This window comes from Giraffa tippelskirchi, chromosome 4 (assembly GCF_054371585.1).
Source record: "Giraffa tippelskirchi isolate mGirTip1 chromosome 4, T2T-mGirTip1v1.2.pri, whole genome shotgun sequence".
Classification (NCBI taxonomy): domain Eukaryota; kingdom Metazoa; phylum Chordata; class Mammalia; order Artiodactyla; family Giraffidae; genus Giraffa; species Giraffa tippelskirchi.
This window is the reverse complement of record NC_137278.1, coordinates 205,469,904-205,486,337: the sequence shown is the minus strand read 5'-3', so window position 1 is coordinate 205,486,337 and position 16,434 is coordinate 205,469,904. Positions and strand designations below refer to the sequence as shown.

The 16,434-nt window shown below is 44.2% G+C and overlaps 1 protein-coding gene and 1 non-coding gene across 5 annotated transcripts in view; one reads left to right on the top strand and one right to left on the bottom strand.

Moving 5' to 3' along the window:
• Positions 1-4,553: 4,553 nt before the first annotated feature.
• Positions 4,554-16,434, bottom strand: part of XRCC6 (X-ray repair cross complementing 6) — a 27,646-nt gene continuing 15,765 nt past the window's right edge. For all 4 annotated transcript variants that reach the window (XM_081587688.1, XM_081587685.1, XM_081587687.1 and 1 more), the window contains exons 7-13: positions 14,848-15,034; positions 12,037-12,205; positions 10,866-11,027; positions 9,056-9,185; positions 7,633-7,733; positions 5,686-5,799; positions 4,554-4,993 (exon numbers count right to left, since the gene is read on the bottom strand). In XM_081587688.1, coding sequence (XP_081443814.1) covers positions 4,797-4,993; positions 5,686-5,799; positions 7,633-7,733; positions 9,056-9,185; positions 10,866-11,027; positions 12,037-12,205; positions 14,848-15,034 — 1,060 coding nt within the window. In that variant the 3' untranslated portion in view covers positions 4,554-4,796. The remainder of the gene's footprint in view (positions 4,994-5,685; positions 5,800-7,632; positions 7,734-9,055; positions 9,186-10,865; positions 11,028-12,036; positions 12,206-14,847; positions 15,035-16,434) is intronic.
• LOC145504091 (small nucleolar RNA SNORA69) lies at positions 7,814-7,945 on the top strand. The gene has a single exon (XR_014052070.1). It is a non-coding gene; the product is annotated as a small nucleolar RNA SNORA69 (small nucleolar RNA).

Here is a 16,434-nt window from a genome sequence, read left to right as displayed (position 1 = left end):
ATTAGAGTGGTTAATAGTTTCTCATAGTTTCTCAGTTTTCACCAGGAAGTGGTGCAAAAGCCGTTACTTCCAGATGATTTCTGGCAGTTCAGAATATTCAGACTTAATCATTGAGGTGTTGCTGTCACTCTCGAAGAGGATTTCTCAACCTCAGCACTGTTGATATTTTTGGTTGGATAATCTTTTCCTATAGGAGGCTGCCCTGTATCCTGTAGAATGTTTAGCAGCAAATCTGGCCTTTACCCGTTAGAATGTAACCACTCCAGCAGTGGGTTCCTAGGGAAGCTAAAGCCACCCTGTTGTGCTAAAGCCTGTTCTGTTCCTACTGGGCTAGTAATATTCTTTGGCTCACTCCAGCATATGTATCTTTATAATCGTACTCTAAAAGACTGAAATAATTTGGGGGTGAAGGGAGATCAAGTAATCTAACCTCTGGAATTTCCTGGCAATCCAGTGGTTAAGATTCCACCTGCCAATGCAGGGGATGCAAGTTCAATCTCTGATCTGCTAGGGATCCCACATTCCACAAGGCAGGAGGTGGTGGTGGTAGTGTAGTTGCTAAGTCATGTCTGACTCTGCGACCCTGTAGCCTGTAGCCTGCCAGGCTCCTCTGTCCATGGGGTTCTCCAGGCAAGAATACTGGAGTGGGTTGCCATTTCCCTCTCCACCATGAAGCAGGGGGAGGACTAAACCCTTGCACCACAACTACTGAGCCTGCATGTTCTAAAGCCCATGCTTGGCAACAAGAAAAGCCACCACAATGAGAAGCCTGTGTACCACAACTAGAGAGTAGCCCCCTGGCAAGGCCACTAGAGAAAGCCCTTAAGCAGCAACAAAGACCCAGCACAGCCAAAAGATAAACAGCAAAATGACTATGTCAGAATTGCTCTAGTGATGAAGAATGCTGGAAGTGCTGGCAGGGCCTACAAGTGAGAAGGTCCCAGCTGCATGAGTGCCCAGAGTAAACCCCAGGTAGGACTGGCTTTCATGTGTGATGCAGTCAGTTACAATGAAAATTACACATTCAGGGATAGTTTGGGCTCAAACCGGAAAGGATGGATAGCCGTCATAGCTCCTGGTCCATTATAATAAGGTGTGTGTTTCCCTCTAAAATGGATTTGAAAATAGAAAGCCCAGAGATAAATCCACGAACCTATGGACACCTTATCTTCGACAAAGGAGGCAAGAATATACAATGGAGAAAAGACAACCTCTTTAGCAAGTGGTACTGGGAAAACTGGTCAACACTTTCTAACACCATACACAAAATCAAAATAGATTAAAGATCGAAACGTAAGACCAGAAACTAAAACTCCTAGAGGAAAACAGGCAAAACACTCTCTGACAGAAACCACAGCAGGATCCTCTATGACCCACCACCCAGAATATTGGAAATAAAAGCAAAAATAAACAAATGGGACCTAATTAAAATTAAAAGCTTTTGCACAACAAAGGAAACTATAAGCAAGGTGAAAAGACAGCCTTCAGAATGGGAGAAAATAATAGCAAACGAAGCAATGGACAAAGAATGAACCTCAAAAATACACAAGCAACTCCTGCAGCTCAATTCTAGGAAAATAAACGACCTAATCAAAAAGTGGGCCAAAGAACTAAACAGACATTTCTCCAAATAAGACATACAGCTGGCTAACAAACACATGAAAAGATGCTCAACATCACTCATTATCAGAGAAATGCAAATCAAAACCACAATGAGGTACCATTTCATGCCCGTCAGAATGGCTGCTATCCAAAAGTCTACAAGTAATAAATGCTGGAGAAGGTGTGGAGAAAAGGGAACCCTCTTACACTGTTGGTGGGAATACAAATTAGTACAGCCACTATGGAGAACAGTGTGGAGATTCCTCAAAACACTGGAAATAGAACTGCCATATGACCCAGCAATCCCACTGTTTGGCATACACACTAAGGAAACCAGAATTGAAAGAGACACGTGTACCCCAATGTTCATCGCAGCACTGTTTATAATAGCCAGGACATGGAAGCAGCCTAGATGCCCATCAGCAGACGAATGGATAAGGAAGCTGTGGTACATATACACAATGGAATATTACTCAGCCATTAAAAAGAATACATTCAAATCAGTTCTAATGAGGTGGATGAAACTGGAGCCTATTATACAGAGTGGAGTAAGCCAGAAGGAAAAACACCAATACAGTATATTAACACATATATATGGAATTTAGTCAATCGGTAAAGATAAGCCTGTATGCGAGACAGCAAAAGAGACAGATATATAGAACAGTATTAGAGACTCTACTGGGAGAAGGTGAGGGCGGGATGATATGGGAGAATGGCATTGAAGCACGTAAATTATCATATGTGAAACGAATCGCCAGTCCAGGTTCGATGCATGATACAGGGTGCTCAGGGCTGGTGCACCGGGATGACCCGGAGGGATGGGATGGGGAGGGAGGTGGGAGAGGGGTTCTGAAAGGGGAACACATGTACACCCATGGTGGATTCATGTCAATGTATGGCAAAACCAATACAATATTGTGAAGTTAAAAAATAGATAAATAAACTAATTTTAAAAAAATAAAACGGATTTGAGGCTGGAATTTCTGTTTGAAGGCAATGGAGAGGAAGTGGATGACTAGGCTCCCCCAGATTTCATGGTCCTGCTTTGCTTCTAATTTTTTAATAAGACATTAAAAGAGATGTCCCTTCTGCATTCGGCCTGGAGGCAATATACACATGCACAGACACGTGCAGTTCTCTCCAGCAGTCCTGCCCCCACCTGCCTCTGCTGACTGCCACTCAGGCAGATGCACTTCCCCGCTCCTCCCATCCCTGCACGCTCTCAGTGCCAGGTCTGCGGCGTGCACGCACAGGCCTTTTCTTCTGCTCAGGGGCCGCGCGTCACCACCACCTGCTGGACTGAGGTGTGTTTGCAGTCGAAGAAATGGGGTAAGTTTGAGCCTTTTGAGCACTTTGTCCATTTACAGGTTTTCTTAATTTATTTTCATTATTCCACATTATTATTTTTATTATAAATGTAAGTAAACCGAGGCTTGAAAATGCCAAGTAAATTGCCTACAGTCATTTGTATGTGTGTGATGGAGCCAAGATGTAAACCTACTACATCTGACCTGTGAGCTTACAAAAGCCCAACCAAATTATGTTTGGCCATGATGGTTTTTCTCCCAGGAGCTCAACAGCAAAGAAGGCAAGCATCATTAATCTACAGAGAAACAGAGATCACACAATTGCTCTTTATCTCAGACCTCGGTGGTTAATTTTCTAACATCATTCACATTACCCATGTTTTGTTTGACCCTTGAACTCTTCTCTCCATTTTGTAAACCGAACTGAGGGAAAGGAGCCTAAGGGTCTGCAGGAGCTCATAGAGAAGCCTGGGACTCACCAGGTTCCCTTCCTACCAGCTTGAAAACAGGCCCAGCGAGCGGCGGCACTCATTCTTACCCTCCTACTTGGGATGACCAGCCTGATTTTGATCTGCCTCTGTGGTATTAGTAACCCTCTCTAGAACCCGGAGTTTCCAAGCATGAGTCATTTAAAGGGGGTGGTCTTATTTCTCAGCAACAAGAATGAACACTTCCTATATTAAATGGTTTTGCATTATCTTGCTGTATCCTCAAAGGCATCTAATTGGATAATTATTTTCCCTCTCCCCGAGATAAGGAAAGAAATCCAAACAAGAATATAACATCTCCTTTCCAAACAAACAAAAGCAAAAAGAAGTTAAAAAAATCCATAAAACTCAAGCAAAGAATCCAAAACTGAAAACCTCTTCCAAGAGTAACCTGATCCTTCCTACACTCACCTCACCAGATGCTTATTCTAATCTCAAAGACACAGGACCTACAAGCCATCCTCAGAGGATAAAAACCCTTCTTCAGGTGCTTTCCTTCCTTCTCAAATTCTTCAAAATTCTTCAAAAGCAGAAACTGCAGAACGAACAAGGAAAGGGGCAGGGAGAATAAAGAAGGGAAGGTATGGGGGGACACAGAGAGATCCCTCCCCTCCTCTTCCCCTTTTCCTGATCCAAGGACCCCTCCTTTTTCCGTTCTCCCATCGAACCTCTCCTTACCATCTTGAACTTCCTACAGCTCCCCTGAAAAATTACAGGAATAACTCATTTCACTTACACTGCAACCCAAATTCTCAGGGCAACAGAAAAGGTGTATCTCTTCTTCATATACTTGAATTCATACTAAGAAAACACAACACGAGTAGGGGAGTTGCCATGTACTCGTGAAGCGAGTGGTATAAGAATTACACGTGTTACCTTGTTATTACTTCTGAAATCTGATCTTTAGATCTTAATATGACACATGTAAAGGAAAACAGGTGGGAAAACAGCATCAGAATATAACCTGACTGGGATTATCATCCCTAAAGTGTGTTCATGTGTCCTTAACTGTCACACTCTTCCTGACCCTCATTGATATTTCTTATTTCCGTTGTGAGGAAATGCTTTCCCAGTGAGAGAGAAAGTAAAGCTCACAGCCAAAGGCATCTTTGGATGCAAAAGACACATCTTTTTTCTTTTAAACTATAGAACAATATATGGAACAAAGTTAGGCTCTTTATTCAGACGGTAGAGTAAGGCACAGCAAAGTGAGAGGGCAGCGCTGTCTCATAAACAATAGCAAAGTCTCATAAGCAACAGAAAGTCTCATAAACAAAGTCCTTGACTTCTGTCAGGCAGACTCGTCCTGGATCAGGAGAAGAAAGGTTTTGACTTGATAAAAACAAAACCAGGCAGCCTGGCTACACTGTGGAAGGGTGGCTGGCTGGCTCCTCTCCGGTCAGGCCTTCTGGAAGTGCTTGGTGAGGACATCGAGCAGCTCCTGCTTCTTCAGCCCGCCTTTCAGCCCGTACAGCCTGCAGGCTTCCTTCAGTGCAGGCACAGTGAGCTTACCCAGTGTGCCCTTGCTGACGTGGGCCTTCAGCTCCTCTTCGGATAACTCCACCTTGGGCCTTTTGCTTCCAGAACTTTCACCATCTGAGGACAGAGGTCAGGTGGGAGTGACTGGAAAGGCTACCAGTGGGATCCTAGCTATATGGCACAGGGGCCCTCCCATGATCTGGGCAGCAGTTAACTATCTTCCATAAAGCTGTGATGCCCACCTAGCCGACCTTGGGGAAGACAGATGTCTTGATAAAGCAGCTTCAGTTATACACAAAGTAAAAAAAGTATCACATCTAGGAGGGAGTTAAAGATCGTGAGTCTTACCAGTTTACCCCAAACTCCTGATCATTCTGGGTGAGCAAGTCATTCATTCCTTCCTTCCTTTATTCAAAAAGCATTTATGCTTTCAAACTATACTACAAAGCTACAGTAATCAAATATTGTACTGGCCCTGAAACAGACATATAAGTCAATGAAGCAGATAAGGATCCAGAAATGAACCTACATTTACACGGGCAATAAATCTATGACAAAGGAAGCAAGAATAGGGGGAAAAGACAGCCTCTTCAATAAGTGGTGCTGGGGAAACTGGTCAACTATGCACAAAAGAATAAATCACTTTCTCACACCATACTTTAAAAAAACCTCAAAGTGGATTAAAGGCTTAAATGTAAGACCTGAAACCATAAAACTTCTAGATGAAAACACAGGCAGTATGCTCTGTAAGCTGCGCGGTGTGGCCAAAAAAAGAGAAACCCACTGAACATCCATGCCCAGCTCCTTACCTTGTGTTCGCTTGGTTACTTTTCCCTCAGGATTATAATCTGGTGGGTAGACAAGTTCCTTAAACTCATCCACGAGGGAGCCCAGTCTTTTATCCATTACTTCAGTCTTGGGCACTAGAAAATAAAAACACAAGAAGAGTGGCCTAGAAGAGTGAGTCACAAGCCCAGCCTCTGCCAGGTCCAAATCTACAGGGACCAGAGAAGACAATATGTAATTGCTGAGACGGGGAGGTGTATGAAGGCTCCAGGAGGCAGCTCACCTGGCCATGAAAACGTTCATTAAAAGTCTAACATGTACCAAGTAGCTTCTAACAATTGCACTTAATGAGCACAACAGCCAGGCACTCTCTTAAATGCTTTAAACTTACTATTATTTTTATTTACTCCTCACAATCCTACAAGAGAGGTAGGGAAACCTCTCTCCTCATTTTACAGAGGTGGAAATTCGAGAGGTTAAATTACTTTCCTGAGGTCAAACAGCTGAGAAGTGGCAGAGTTGAGAACAGGGCTAGAGCCAGGGGCTTCAGGGCTTACAGGCCAGGAGGGAGGAGGAGGAGGTAAAAACACAAATGCAGCCGAGTCCGGCAGTGCTGTGAAAGAAGGGGCCATACAGGCATGCGGGAACATGGTGGGACAGTGGTCAGGAAGGACGCTGTGCAGACAGTCTGGCAAGCTGAGTCCTGTCTCAGCAGAAGGCACAGGAATGAGAGACAGCAAGTGACACAGCTTGCAAGTGGGGTATGAGGAGGGCAGGACCAGCAAGGAGGCTAGAGAGGCAGCATGGCGAGGTCATGGAAGCCTCAGATGCCTGCTCAGGAACTAAGCCTCATGCTATCCACTCCAGTGTTCTTGCCTGGAGAATCCCAGGGACAGCGGACCCTGGTGGGTTGCCATCTATGGGGTCGCACAGAGTCGGACACGACTGAAGCGACTTAGCAGCAGCAGTAGCAGCAAGAGTGCTGGGGAAACTTAGAAGGGCTATGAACAGGGGAGCGACATGATCCGACTGACATTTTGGATCTCCCTGCTGGCCAGCTGTGCAGAGTATGAACTGAAGGAGGGTGAAAGAGAAGGCTGAAGCAGTGGGGGGTCGGGGGCATGCCAGGCCCAGCTGATAGTCACCACCATGACCCAGGTCCAATAACTCTTATGCTTTTAAGGCTGGCTCTTTTTGTCTAGTGTGAAAGAGAACATTAATAACTGGGAAGCCAAGAAGGCCAAACTAACGGTTCTGATCTTCTCAACCTCTGTCTAGTCTTTATTAAATCCAACCTGTTTTCCACTGGGTATTTACTGACATCGCTAAATGTCACTCATCCTCTTACGAAATACATCGGAGTCACAATCCAGACAGGGAAGCAGGGAGCTCAGAGGCCAGGCACATCTCCTCCATGCAGGGTAACAAGGTTCATTTTCTCAGGGCAGAGCATACCATCTGGTGGAACAGCAGTGGGCACAGCAGTTCAGAGCAAGGGCTCTGGGCCAGCTCACAGGATTCTGAATCTAGATCCATCCACCACTACTACTTAGTGCCTGGGGCAAGTCATTCCCTTCTCTGCAAACCAAGGATAGTAACAGCACCCACCTCACGGCCATCAGGAATAAATGAGTCAACACACAGGACAATAGTGCCCGGCACACAGCAAGTACTCAATAAATGGTACAGATTGTTGTTTTTAACTTTTACCAACACGGAGTCATGGGTGGCCGACTTCAGAGACGGGTCTCAGAAGCCTGGCACTTTCTCCTTTTACTGCGGAACTGGCCAGATCTGTTCCCAGGTTATCTAAGCTGGTCTAGAAAATCTCTCAAGCAGAGATGACCTTGACAATAAGGTCAAGTACTTAAGAGGCTGCCAGGAAATGCATGCATAGTACTGGAGCAGGAAAAATTAACATGAAAGCCTCCCATGAAAAGAACTTCTCAGCTCGGTTATGGCCTCCTTACACGTCAGGTCCACTGCTTGCTCAGGCTCCATCAAATCCAGCGCCAAGGCTTCCATGTTCCTGAAGTGCTGCTGCAACACTGGGTTCTCAAAGCTGTCACTTCTGTTAAAACATTAACATGAAAAATTTTTAAAGTTAAGATGTAAATATTTTAAAAAAATAAAGTTAAAAAACTCAGCTGAAAAGCAGGTTGCAATTACAATGCTTTCTTTTGTGGAAGTATTGACATTATCCTGCTGAAAGAAAATCTGTTGATCGTTTCTTGATTTTGCCATTTATGGGGGTAAAATCATGACGGATTGACATGAACAGTTGATGGAAAAAGAAAAAAAAACAAAACTCAGCTGAGTCAGTGCAGGCCCAAGGTCAGCTGAGAAATACACCCCAGGTAAAACAGTTGGGAATCTTATCTCTTGAATCAACCCCTCTCTTCCCAATTTTCAATTTATTGTCTGATGCTAGAGATCTAAAAGTGAACTTAAAAGCAAAACAATACCTGCCTACCTGTCTGGCACTGGCAGGTGCGGGCAGAGACAGAAATAGGGGAGGCAGGGCCAGGAGAGGCATGTACAGGGAAAAGATGAAGGACGGATGATGGGAGGTAAAGAGATAATGAATGTGATAGTCTCTTTTCCCATATTCAAAAGCTACATGAGAGTAAAAAGAGGAAGAACCTAGAGGCACACAGTCCTAGACTTGAACCCTGGCTCCCGTTCCTTTTAGGTGGGTGAATCTGGACAAGTTGCCTCACTCCTCTAAGCCTCGGTTTCTTCATCTGTAAAATGGGCAGGTTCTTACTAAAACACTATTGAATTATATAAATGAGACACTGTTGGAACTGTATCTAGAACAGTGCCTGGCACGTGGTAGAATCTTAACAATGCTTCCATTTGCCCAATAAAGGACTATACCAAGAGGTTTCCTCTGAAGAAGGAAGGTCAGTTTGCCCAAAAGTAGCCCAGAGACAAAAGATGGAATGTGAAAAAAATTATGTTTGGTGTCACTTTACAATGGTTCTGGGAGATGGTCTACGTGCATGTGAGGGGGAATAACTTGAATTATATAATCATCCTTTTAACCTTGCAACAGTTGACACTGGATTTACTTACTTTTACTCGCTGTGTGACAACAATCAAGAAGGACATCCAAGAACCTTCTCCTTACCACTGCTTTGTTGAGCAACCTCAACTAACCTGGCTTTCTCAGCACAACAGGTCAACCAGCTATAAACACTTGGCACAATTCCAGAGTTTCAATATAAGACCTTTCACTCTCTGTATACCTTCTAAAGAGTTATAAACCATCAGTTAATGGAAAATAATAAAATCGTATTCTCTTGGTCTGTGTTTAAGTCGAAACTCCAGTAAGACCTTCAACTCAGGAGGCAGTTCCAGAAGAAAGCCTGTGAATAACGCATCACTCGCCTGTACTTGAAGCGGAGCTTCTGAACAATAGCCTTCATCTTGTCTACCTGCTCTGGGTTGGCCACGACTTTTTCCGTAAAGGGCACCTTCCGTTTGTCATCAGCATAGGGCAAGAAGATGAGCTGGAAGCCTGAGGAAGAAAGGTACGTCTTTGGAGACTTGACCTAATGAAAGGCTTCAGTCACCGAGTTGTCGTTTTTCTCTCAGCTCCGATTCACCCTTTTGTGTCCTGTGCTGCTGGGGCTGACACCCTGCAAACCCCATTTCTTCTTTATCAGCTGATTCCTGTTACCATCTGCCTAGCAGACTCCTTTTGGCATCTCCAAGAGGGAGGCCTGGAAGCAGGAGTCCTCCTTCTCAGGTACTTCCTGTTCCGGTCAGTGTCTCCCCCGCCCCCGAGCCAGCTTCCAGCCTCCAGCTTTTTCCCTACACCCAAAGCCAGGTGGACAGTGCCCCTCCCTGGAGGGCTACATCCCACCATCAGCCTCTCCTCTGAGCTTCAACGTCTCCCCTTTGTTCCCCTGCCCTCACCACATGCTAAAGGGGAAGAGGTAAGGGTTATCAGGCTGATCCTTCTCCCGTTACTGATGGGTTGCTGAAAGAATGAAAAATCTAGAGACTGAAATCCATGGCTGCTGCCAGGTGAAGAGCCCTTGCTGGCAATGCCAAGAGGTCCAAGCAAGAGGAAGGAGCAAGCCTCTTAGCTCTCCCCAGCACTAACATCCCCCTCTAGTGCCCACTATTGACAGTCTCACTGAGAGTCGGCTGGCAATGGAGAAACAGGGCTTGAAGAGCCGCACCCCCTCAGGAGCACAGAGCTGAGACTATAGCTTAAGAACTGACATAAAAGCTGTTCCTGAGCATTCTGATGACCAGGGTTAGAAATATAACACGTTCAAAGACTTTATCATTTTTATTAGCATAGCTAATGAAGAACAATGACTACCATCGACAGCAGTAGGCTGCCTTGGGCTAGGCACTTACATATTTATTAACTTATTTCAAATGTGAAGCAACCTTGAGAGAAAAGTATTCCAGAATTCTCATCTTTGCAGAGAAGGAACATAAACAGGAAGGTTCAATTATTTGCCCAAGTTGGCCAGCTAACAGGTGGCAGAGAAGGACCTAAAACAAAAGACACTTATGTGTCTTACTTCAGACACTTAAGTATAAGATAATATCTGACTTCAAAACCCACAGTCTTTCCACTATACCTCACTGCCTTACTGTTCGCAGGAGATAAACTGACTTTTAAACATTACCAAGGTATCAAACAATGGTTTTTAGTAAAGAATGTGGAATCTGTGAGACCCCATGAACTTATGACAATAACCCACGAATAGTCCCTATGTAGTCAATTCTCAACCCTGGCTGCAGAGCTGCCTTGTACAGTTCTACATGCTGTGTACTGCACAACCACATATGACAGCCTTCTCCGGCTGCTCTTCAAATTCACCTATGCAACCTTATACAAGGTTCTTCCCAGGTGGCTCAGTGGGTAAAGAACTCACCTGAAATGCAGGAGACATGGGTTAGATCCCCGGGTCAGGAAGATCCCCTGGAGGAGGGCACTCCAGTATTCTTGCCTGGAGAGTCCCATGGACAGGGGAGCCTGTTGGGCTACAGTCCATGGGGTTGCAAAAGAACTGGACACGACTTTGCGACTAACAACAGCAGCAACCTTATAAATAAACAATTCCCAGGCTCCATTCCTAGAGACTCTGCTTTGGCCGGTCTGAGTTGGTATCCCATGAGTGATTCCAAAGCCTAAGCCAGGTTCAGAAGTCCTAAAATCACCTCTTTCACCTACCTGGGGGAGCCACCTGAATTTTCTGGTCATCCAGCTCCTCTTCTTGTGGCACCAAGGCCACAAAACAAGGCGGGATGTTCTGGCGCGGTGTGTATCTGCACACTGCCATGACCTCCTTCTCCAGGCACTTGGTGAGCAGAGCACTGAACAGGGTTGAGCTCCCTGGAAAACAAACGTCCCAGGGTTCTACATCCTAAAGGTGTCTCCTCCTTTCTTCCCTCTTAGCCCAAGATATAAGCCTACAGTTTCTCTTCCATTTTCTTAAAAGGGCTTTTGATACTTAAATAGGTCAGGGGTGACAGACCCAGAGCAGAAGGAAAAGTTGGGGGAGCAGAGGCACAAAAAGGAAAAGAGTAAGAGATTGAGAGCATCAAATACTCCATTTAGGAATGTGAATTATTGATGTCAGTTCACTTTCACTATCATTAGGCTAATGATATAAGCCTGAGTCGCTAATGAAAACCAGTCAGGTCCAGATCCAGGGGGTTCATTAGTTATAGCAAAGAGAAATATAGGTCTGGACAGATAAACCCAGTTCAGTTCAGTTCAGTTCAGTCGCTCAGTCGTGTCCGACTCTTTGCATCCCCATGGACTGCAGCACGCCAGGCCTCCCTGCCCATCACCAACTCCCGGAGCCTACTCAAACTCATGTCCATCACGTCGGTGATGCCATCCAACCATCTCATCCTCTGTTGTCCCCTTCTCCTCCCGCCTTCAATCTTTCCCAGCATCAGGGTCTTTTCCAATGAGTCGGTTCTTCGCGTCAGGTGGTCAAAGTATTGGAGTTTCAGCTTCAGCATCAGTCCAGTGGCCAAGTTCATGCATCTCTAATTCCAACACTAAGGAAGATGCCAGGTTTGTGTTTTGTTTTTCCCAAACTCCCTATCTGATGCCTTCAAGAAAGAATTTCAAAGCAAGTAAGTTTTAAATATGCTAATTTCATATCCCCTCCTGGATATTCACAATACATATCAGTGTATTACAGGTCCTAAAGAAACCTCTTTAACTTTGTTTAGTCCCGTGTTTCTAAAATTTACGCGAGCATGAAACACTTTCAAAATACCCAGGAACGCCTCCGGAACAGTTTCCAGCAGCAGTCATCTGGGAAATGCTGCTCGGTAAACCGCCTTCTACATCACTTCTTCGTTTACCTGTGGCCCACGCCCCTTACCATTTATCAGGGACTCCTCGGGGTACACGAACCGGGAGGGCCTCAGGTAATGGTGCTTCTTCAGCATCATCAAGGGCTTGAAACCGATGAGAATCAAACCTGGTTCATCAAACCGCTTAAGCTCTTCGGTTTCCTCTTTCTCTAACACAATCTGGCGACTCCCATAGATCTATAGAAGGGGAACAACGAGAGCCATGTAACAAGGCTACACGGAGACGCAAATGGTTGCCACATGACACCAGTAAGTTAAAACCAGCATTCTTCTAGGAGGCAGGAAGCACCTTCCTCCTACCAACAGGAACGGACATTTATTGAGTGCCGACCAGGCACTGCACTTTTGCCACCCAGTTTATCATCTGTAACAATCCTAGGCGGTACGTGTTAAAAACTCTGCTTTACAGGTGAGTGAACTGACGCTCAATAGTTACTAACTTGCTCGAGGTTAATACAAGTGAACTGGGCCTTGAACCAAAACATATCTGTCTGGTGCTAAAGGCCTGGCTCTTTAAGCATTTATGCTTTCCCTCATGTAACAATGTGTATTAAACTCTCAGTCCATGGAGTTGCAAAGAGTTGGACAAGACTTAGTGAACAACAACAACAAACTCTCAGCACTACCCCCTGACACACAAAGAATGCTCAAACCTTACCTCTTCATTGAGAGGACCTATGTCAGGTACTGTGAGAGGTCTCAGTTAGTATGGGAGGCAGATAAACACACACACATCTCTTTCAAATGTCTATTACTATCTATTACACTTTCAAACATCAACATTTGCATTTGGATCCTAAATATGTGATTTGTAACTGAAATTAGTAACAATCAAATTTGAGTTTTATAAACAAAAACAGAGCTCTTAAGATTTTTTTTTGTAGGCACAATGAATCAAGAAAGAAACTCAGTAACGAGAAGAGGTACTGCCTATCAATAAACCAACATGGAAAGCTAGCTATCCAAAATGCAAGGGGAAATTTCCTGTCATCATCTCCTTCTGAAAAGTAGGGCAAGACACTCTGGCCTGAAATTTGTGCTCCAAAACACATCTCAAGGGTTGAATCAAAATAATATTTAATTTTAGTCACTTAGTTGATCCTCCTAGGTCTTTATGGAAAACTGCTCTCCCACATTTTGCATAATTAAAAAGGAAGGATGACTCATTCAACTTTAATTTTAGATATCAAACCTTTCTACAGGGAAGTATTATATTCAACATGCTGAGGTAAACCATAATGGAAAAGAATATAAAATACATATATATATGTGTGTGTGTGTGTGTGTGAAAGTGAGAGTTGCTCAGTCGTGTCTGACTCTTTGGAACCCCATGGACTGTAGCCTGCCAGGCTCCTCTGTCCGTGAAATTCTCCAGGCCAGAATACTGAAGTGGGTAGCCTTTCCCTTCTCCACGGGATCTTCCCAAGCCAGGGACTGAACCCTGGTCTCCCGCATTGCAGGCAAATTCTATATCAACTGAGCCACCAGGGAAGCCCAAGAATACTGGAGTGGGTAGCCTATCTCTTCTCAGGGGAATTTCCTGACCCAGGAATCACACCTAGGTCTCCTACAGGTGGATTCTTTACCAGCTGAGCTACCAGGGAAGCCCTATATATAATTGAGTCACTTTGCCATACAGCAGAAATTAACAGAATATTGGGACTTCCCTGGTGGTCCAGTGGCTAGGACTCCATGCTCCCAATGCAGGGGGCCTGAGTTCCATCCCTGGTCAGCAAACTAGATCCCATGTGCCACAACTAATAATAGTTTGAATGCTGCAGCTAAATAATGAAGATCCTGCGTGCCACAACCAGAAGATCCTCATGCCACAAGGAAGATCAAAGATCCTGCGACCAAGACCCAGCACAGCCAAATAAATTAAAATCCTTCTACAGATTAAACAAAGGTGAGAGGATGAGACATAAGGTTCTACATTCTTAGTCTGTCTTTCAGATTAAGAAAGGCATGCATGTATCATTCCAAAGCACAGGAAAAACTGTGGTTAGTTTTGCAAAAAAAAAAAAACTCTCTCCCTAAAAAAAAAGAGTACACTTCACATCTAACACACTTCACACTTTCCCTAACTCATCTCCCTTGTTGCTGCTTAGTCACTAAGTTGTGTTCAACTCTTGTGACCTCATGGACTATAGCCCACCCAGCTCCTCTATTCATGGGATTTCCAAGGCAAGAATACTGGAATGGGTTGCCATTTCCTTCTCCAGGGAATCTTCCCAACCCAGGGATCAAACCTGGTCTTCTGCATTGGCAGGTGGGTTCTTTACCACTTGAGCCACTAGGGAAGCCCTATAGCACAGTGGTAAAGAATCTGCCTGCCAATGCAGGAGATGCAAGAGACTTGGGTTTGAACCCTGGGTTGGGATGATTCCCTGGAGTAGGAAATGGCAACCCACTCCAGTAATCCTGCCTGGGAAATCCCATGGACAGAGGAGCCACGGTGGGCTACAGTTTATGGGTTGCAAAGAGTTGGACACGACTGAGTACACACAACTCACCTACCTAGTCAACTATAAAACCCTTTCTGCCATTGCACTGAGCAAGGAATTAAGACTGTTAAGACTCAGAGTAGCATGTGCTGAGTGATTGAGGGCTGAAGTTTTCACTGACATCTCTTTCAAATAACTGGTTCTAACTTTCTAGCCCCCAAGGTATTACTGATCCAGACGCCATATTCCAAAGGGTAATGGCAACAGCTTGGCTGGAAAGATGCACACGTGTGAGTTATTTAACTGGTTAGACTGATCCTGTCTCCCTCCTCAACAGTTCAACAGGACAAAATTCAGTTAAGAAGGAAGACCTACCTGGGACCTCTTGGTGTCGCTAGGCAAAAGCAAACTGCCTGTATTTACATTAAATGTCCGGGTCTTGGTTTTCACTGGTTCATTGGTTTCACGATAAAGCCTCACTGGAGAAGGTTTGTAAGCCTTCTGTACCATACTATAAATGCCAACGGTGAGCACTACATCTTTGTTGAGCTTAAGCTTCAACCTGAAGGAGAGAAAATTGTTTAAATTTGGACTGAAAGATTATACTTTCCTATCTAAAATACCTTCATGGCACCCAAGACCTGATTTGTTTTATCCCATCCAATAATTCAAGCTCTTTGAATACAAACATAAAGCATTTTAATAATACAACGGAGTTTGCTATAATACATCTCAGGGTTTGTACCACAAAAAATTAGTTTCAGAACATATCGTTAACTCCTTAAAATAATGATAAAGAATGTATTGTAACGATTTTTTTCAATTGAGTCTAGCCATTTACTAAATCAATTCACAGCTATTCTCATTTAATCATCATCATAACCCTGTAAGTACTATGTTATCTGTGCTTCTGCTTGTCTGGTATACCTTCCCTCTTCTTTTAACCATGAAACTCTAATTTTCCTTTGGGAACCTCCCTTTTCCTACTGCAGTTTTGGGAAAATGTACAGCAAGGTATCGTGCCCTACCCTGACCAAAGGATGGGCATATCTGGCTTAGGCTCAAGCCATCAGGCTTGTTCCTGAGAGTCTGGAGGAAAAGAGCTTAGGACAGTGCCTGGCACATAATAATCATGCAATATTATTTTATTATAACAAGGATAAGTGTAATAATTTTCTAAGCCTTAGGCAATTAGTTCTCAAATAGCTCCAATTTATTATTATTCATATCCAGTATCCTATAATGACTCTTTCACAAAATAGTAAGACTAGCTATTGTTTATAATTACGTTATTCCTTTTAATCATCACAGCAGTCCTTTAAAGAGGAACCATTTTTGCTCCCATTTTACTGAGGCTCAGAGAAGTTACATGATTTACCCCAGGCCACACAGCAGAGGGGCCATGACTAGAATTCAAGCTAATCTGACTCCATAACCTACTTTCAACCACTGTTTCATCCTCCCTGCCACTTCCACCAATATGTTAGATTTCCAAACTGTAGTAGTAACAATATTCCACTGTTTCAGGAAGAGGGGGAAGGTGATAGGGTGCTTATTTGAAGAAAGTGAAATTTCCCCCCTCTTTTCTTCGGGGAAAAAGAGACCAACAACAAAACTGTAACTATAGCAAAGAGCTACATCATGGTTTCCTTAAAATAATTCCATGGGTTTTCTAGTAGAATTGTAATTTTTTGAAAACAGCTCAAAAACTACCAATGGTCTCATTCTTCTATACTGAGGAAAGCTGTCTAAAATCAAAGTCTGATGTTCCTCAGTAAGAAACACTGACGAGGCTTTAGGATTCTAATCCTAAATTCTCTAAAAGAAGATAATCCAACTCTCTGGTTCCCGTGGCTCAGATGGTAAAGAATCTGCCTGCAATGCAGGAGACCCAGGTTCAATCCCTGGGCCTGGAAGATCCCCTGGAGGAGGGCACAGCAACCCACTCCAGTACTCTAGCCT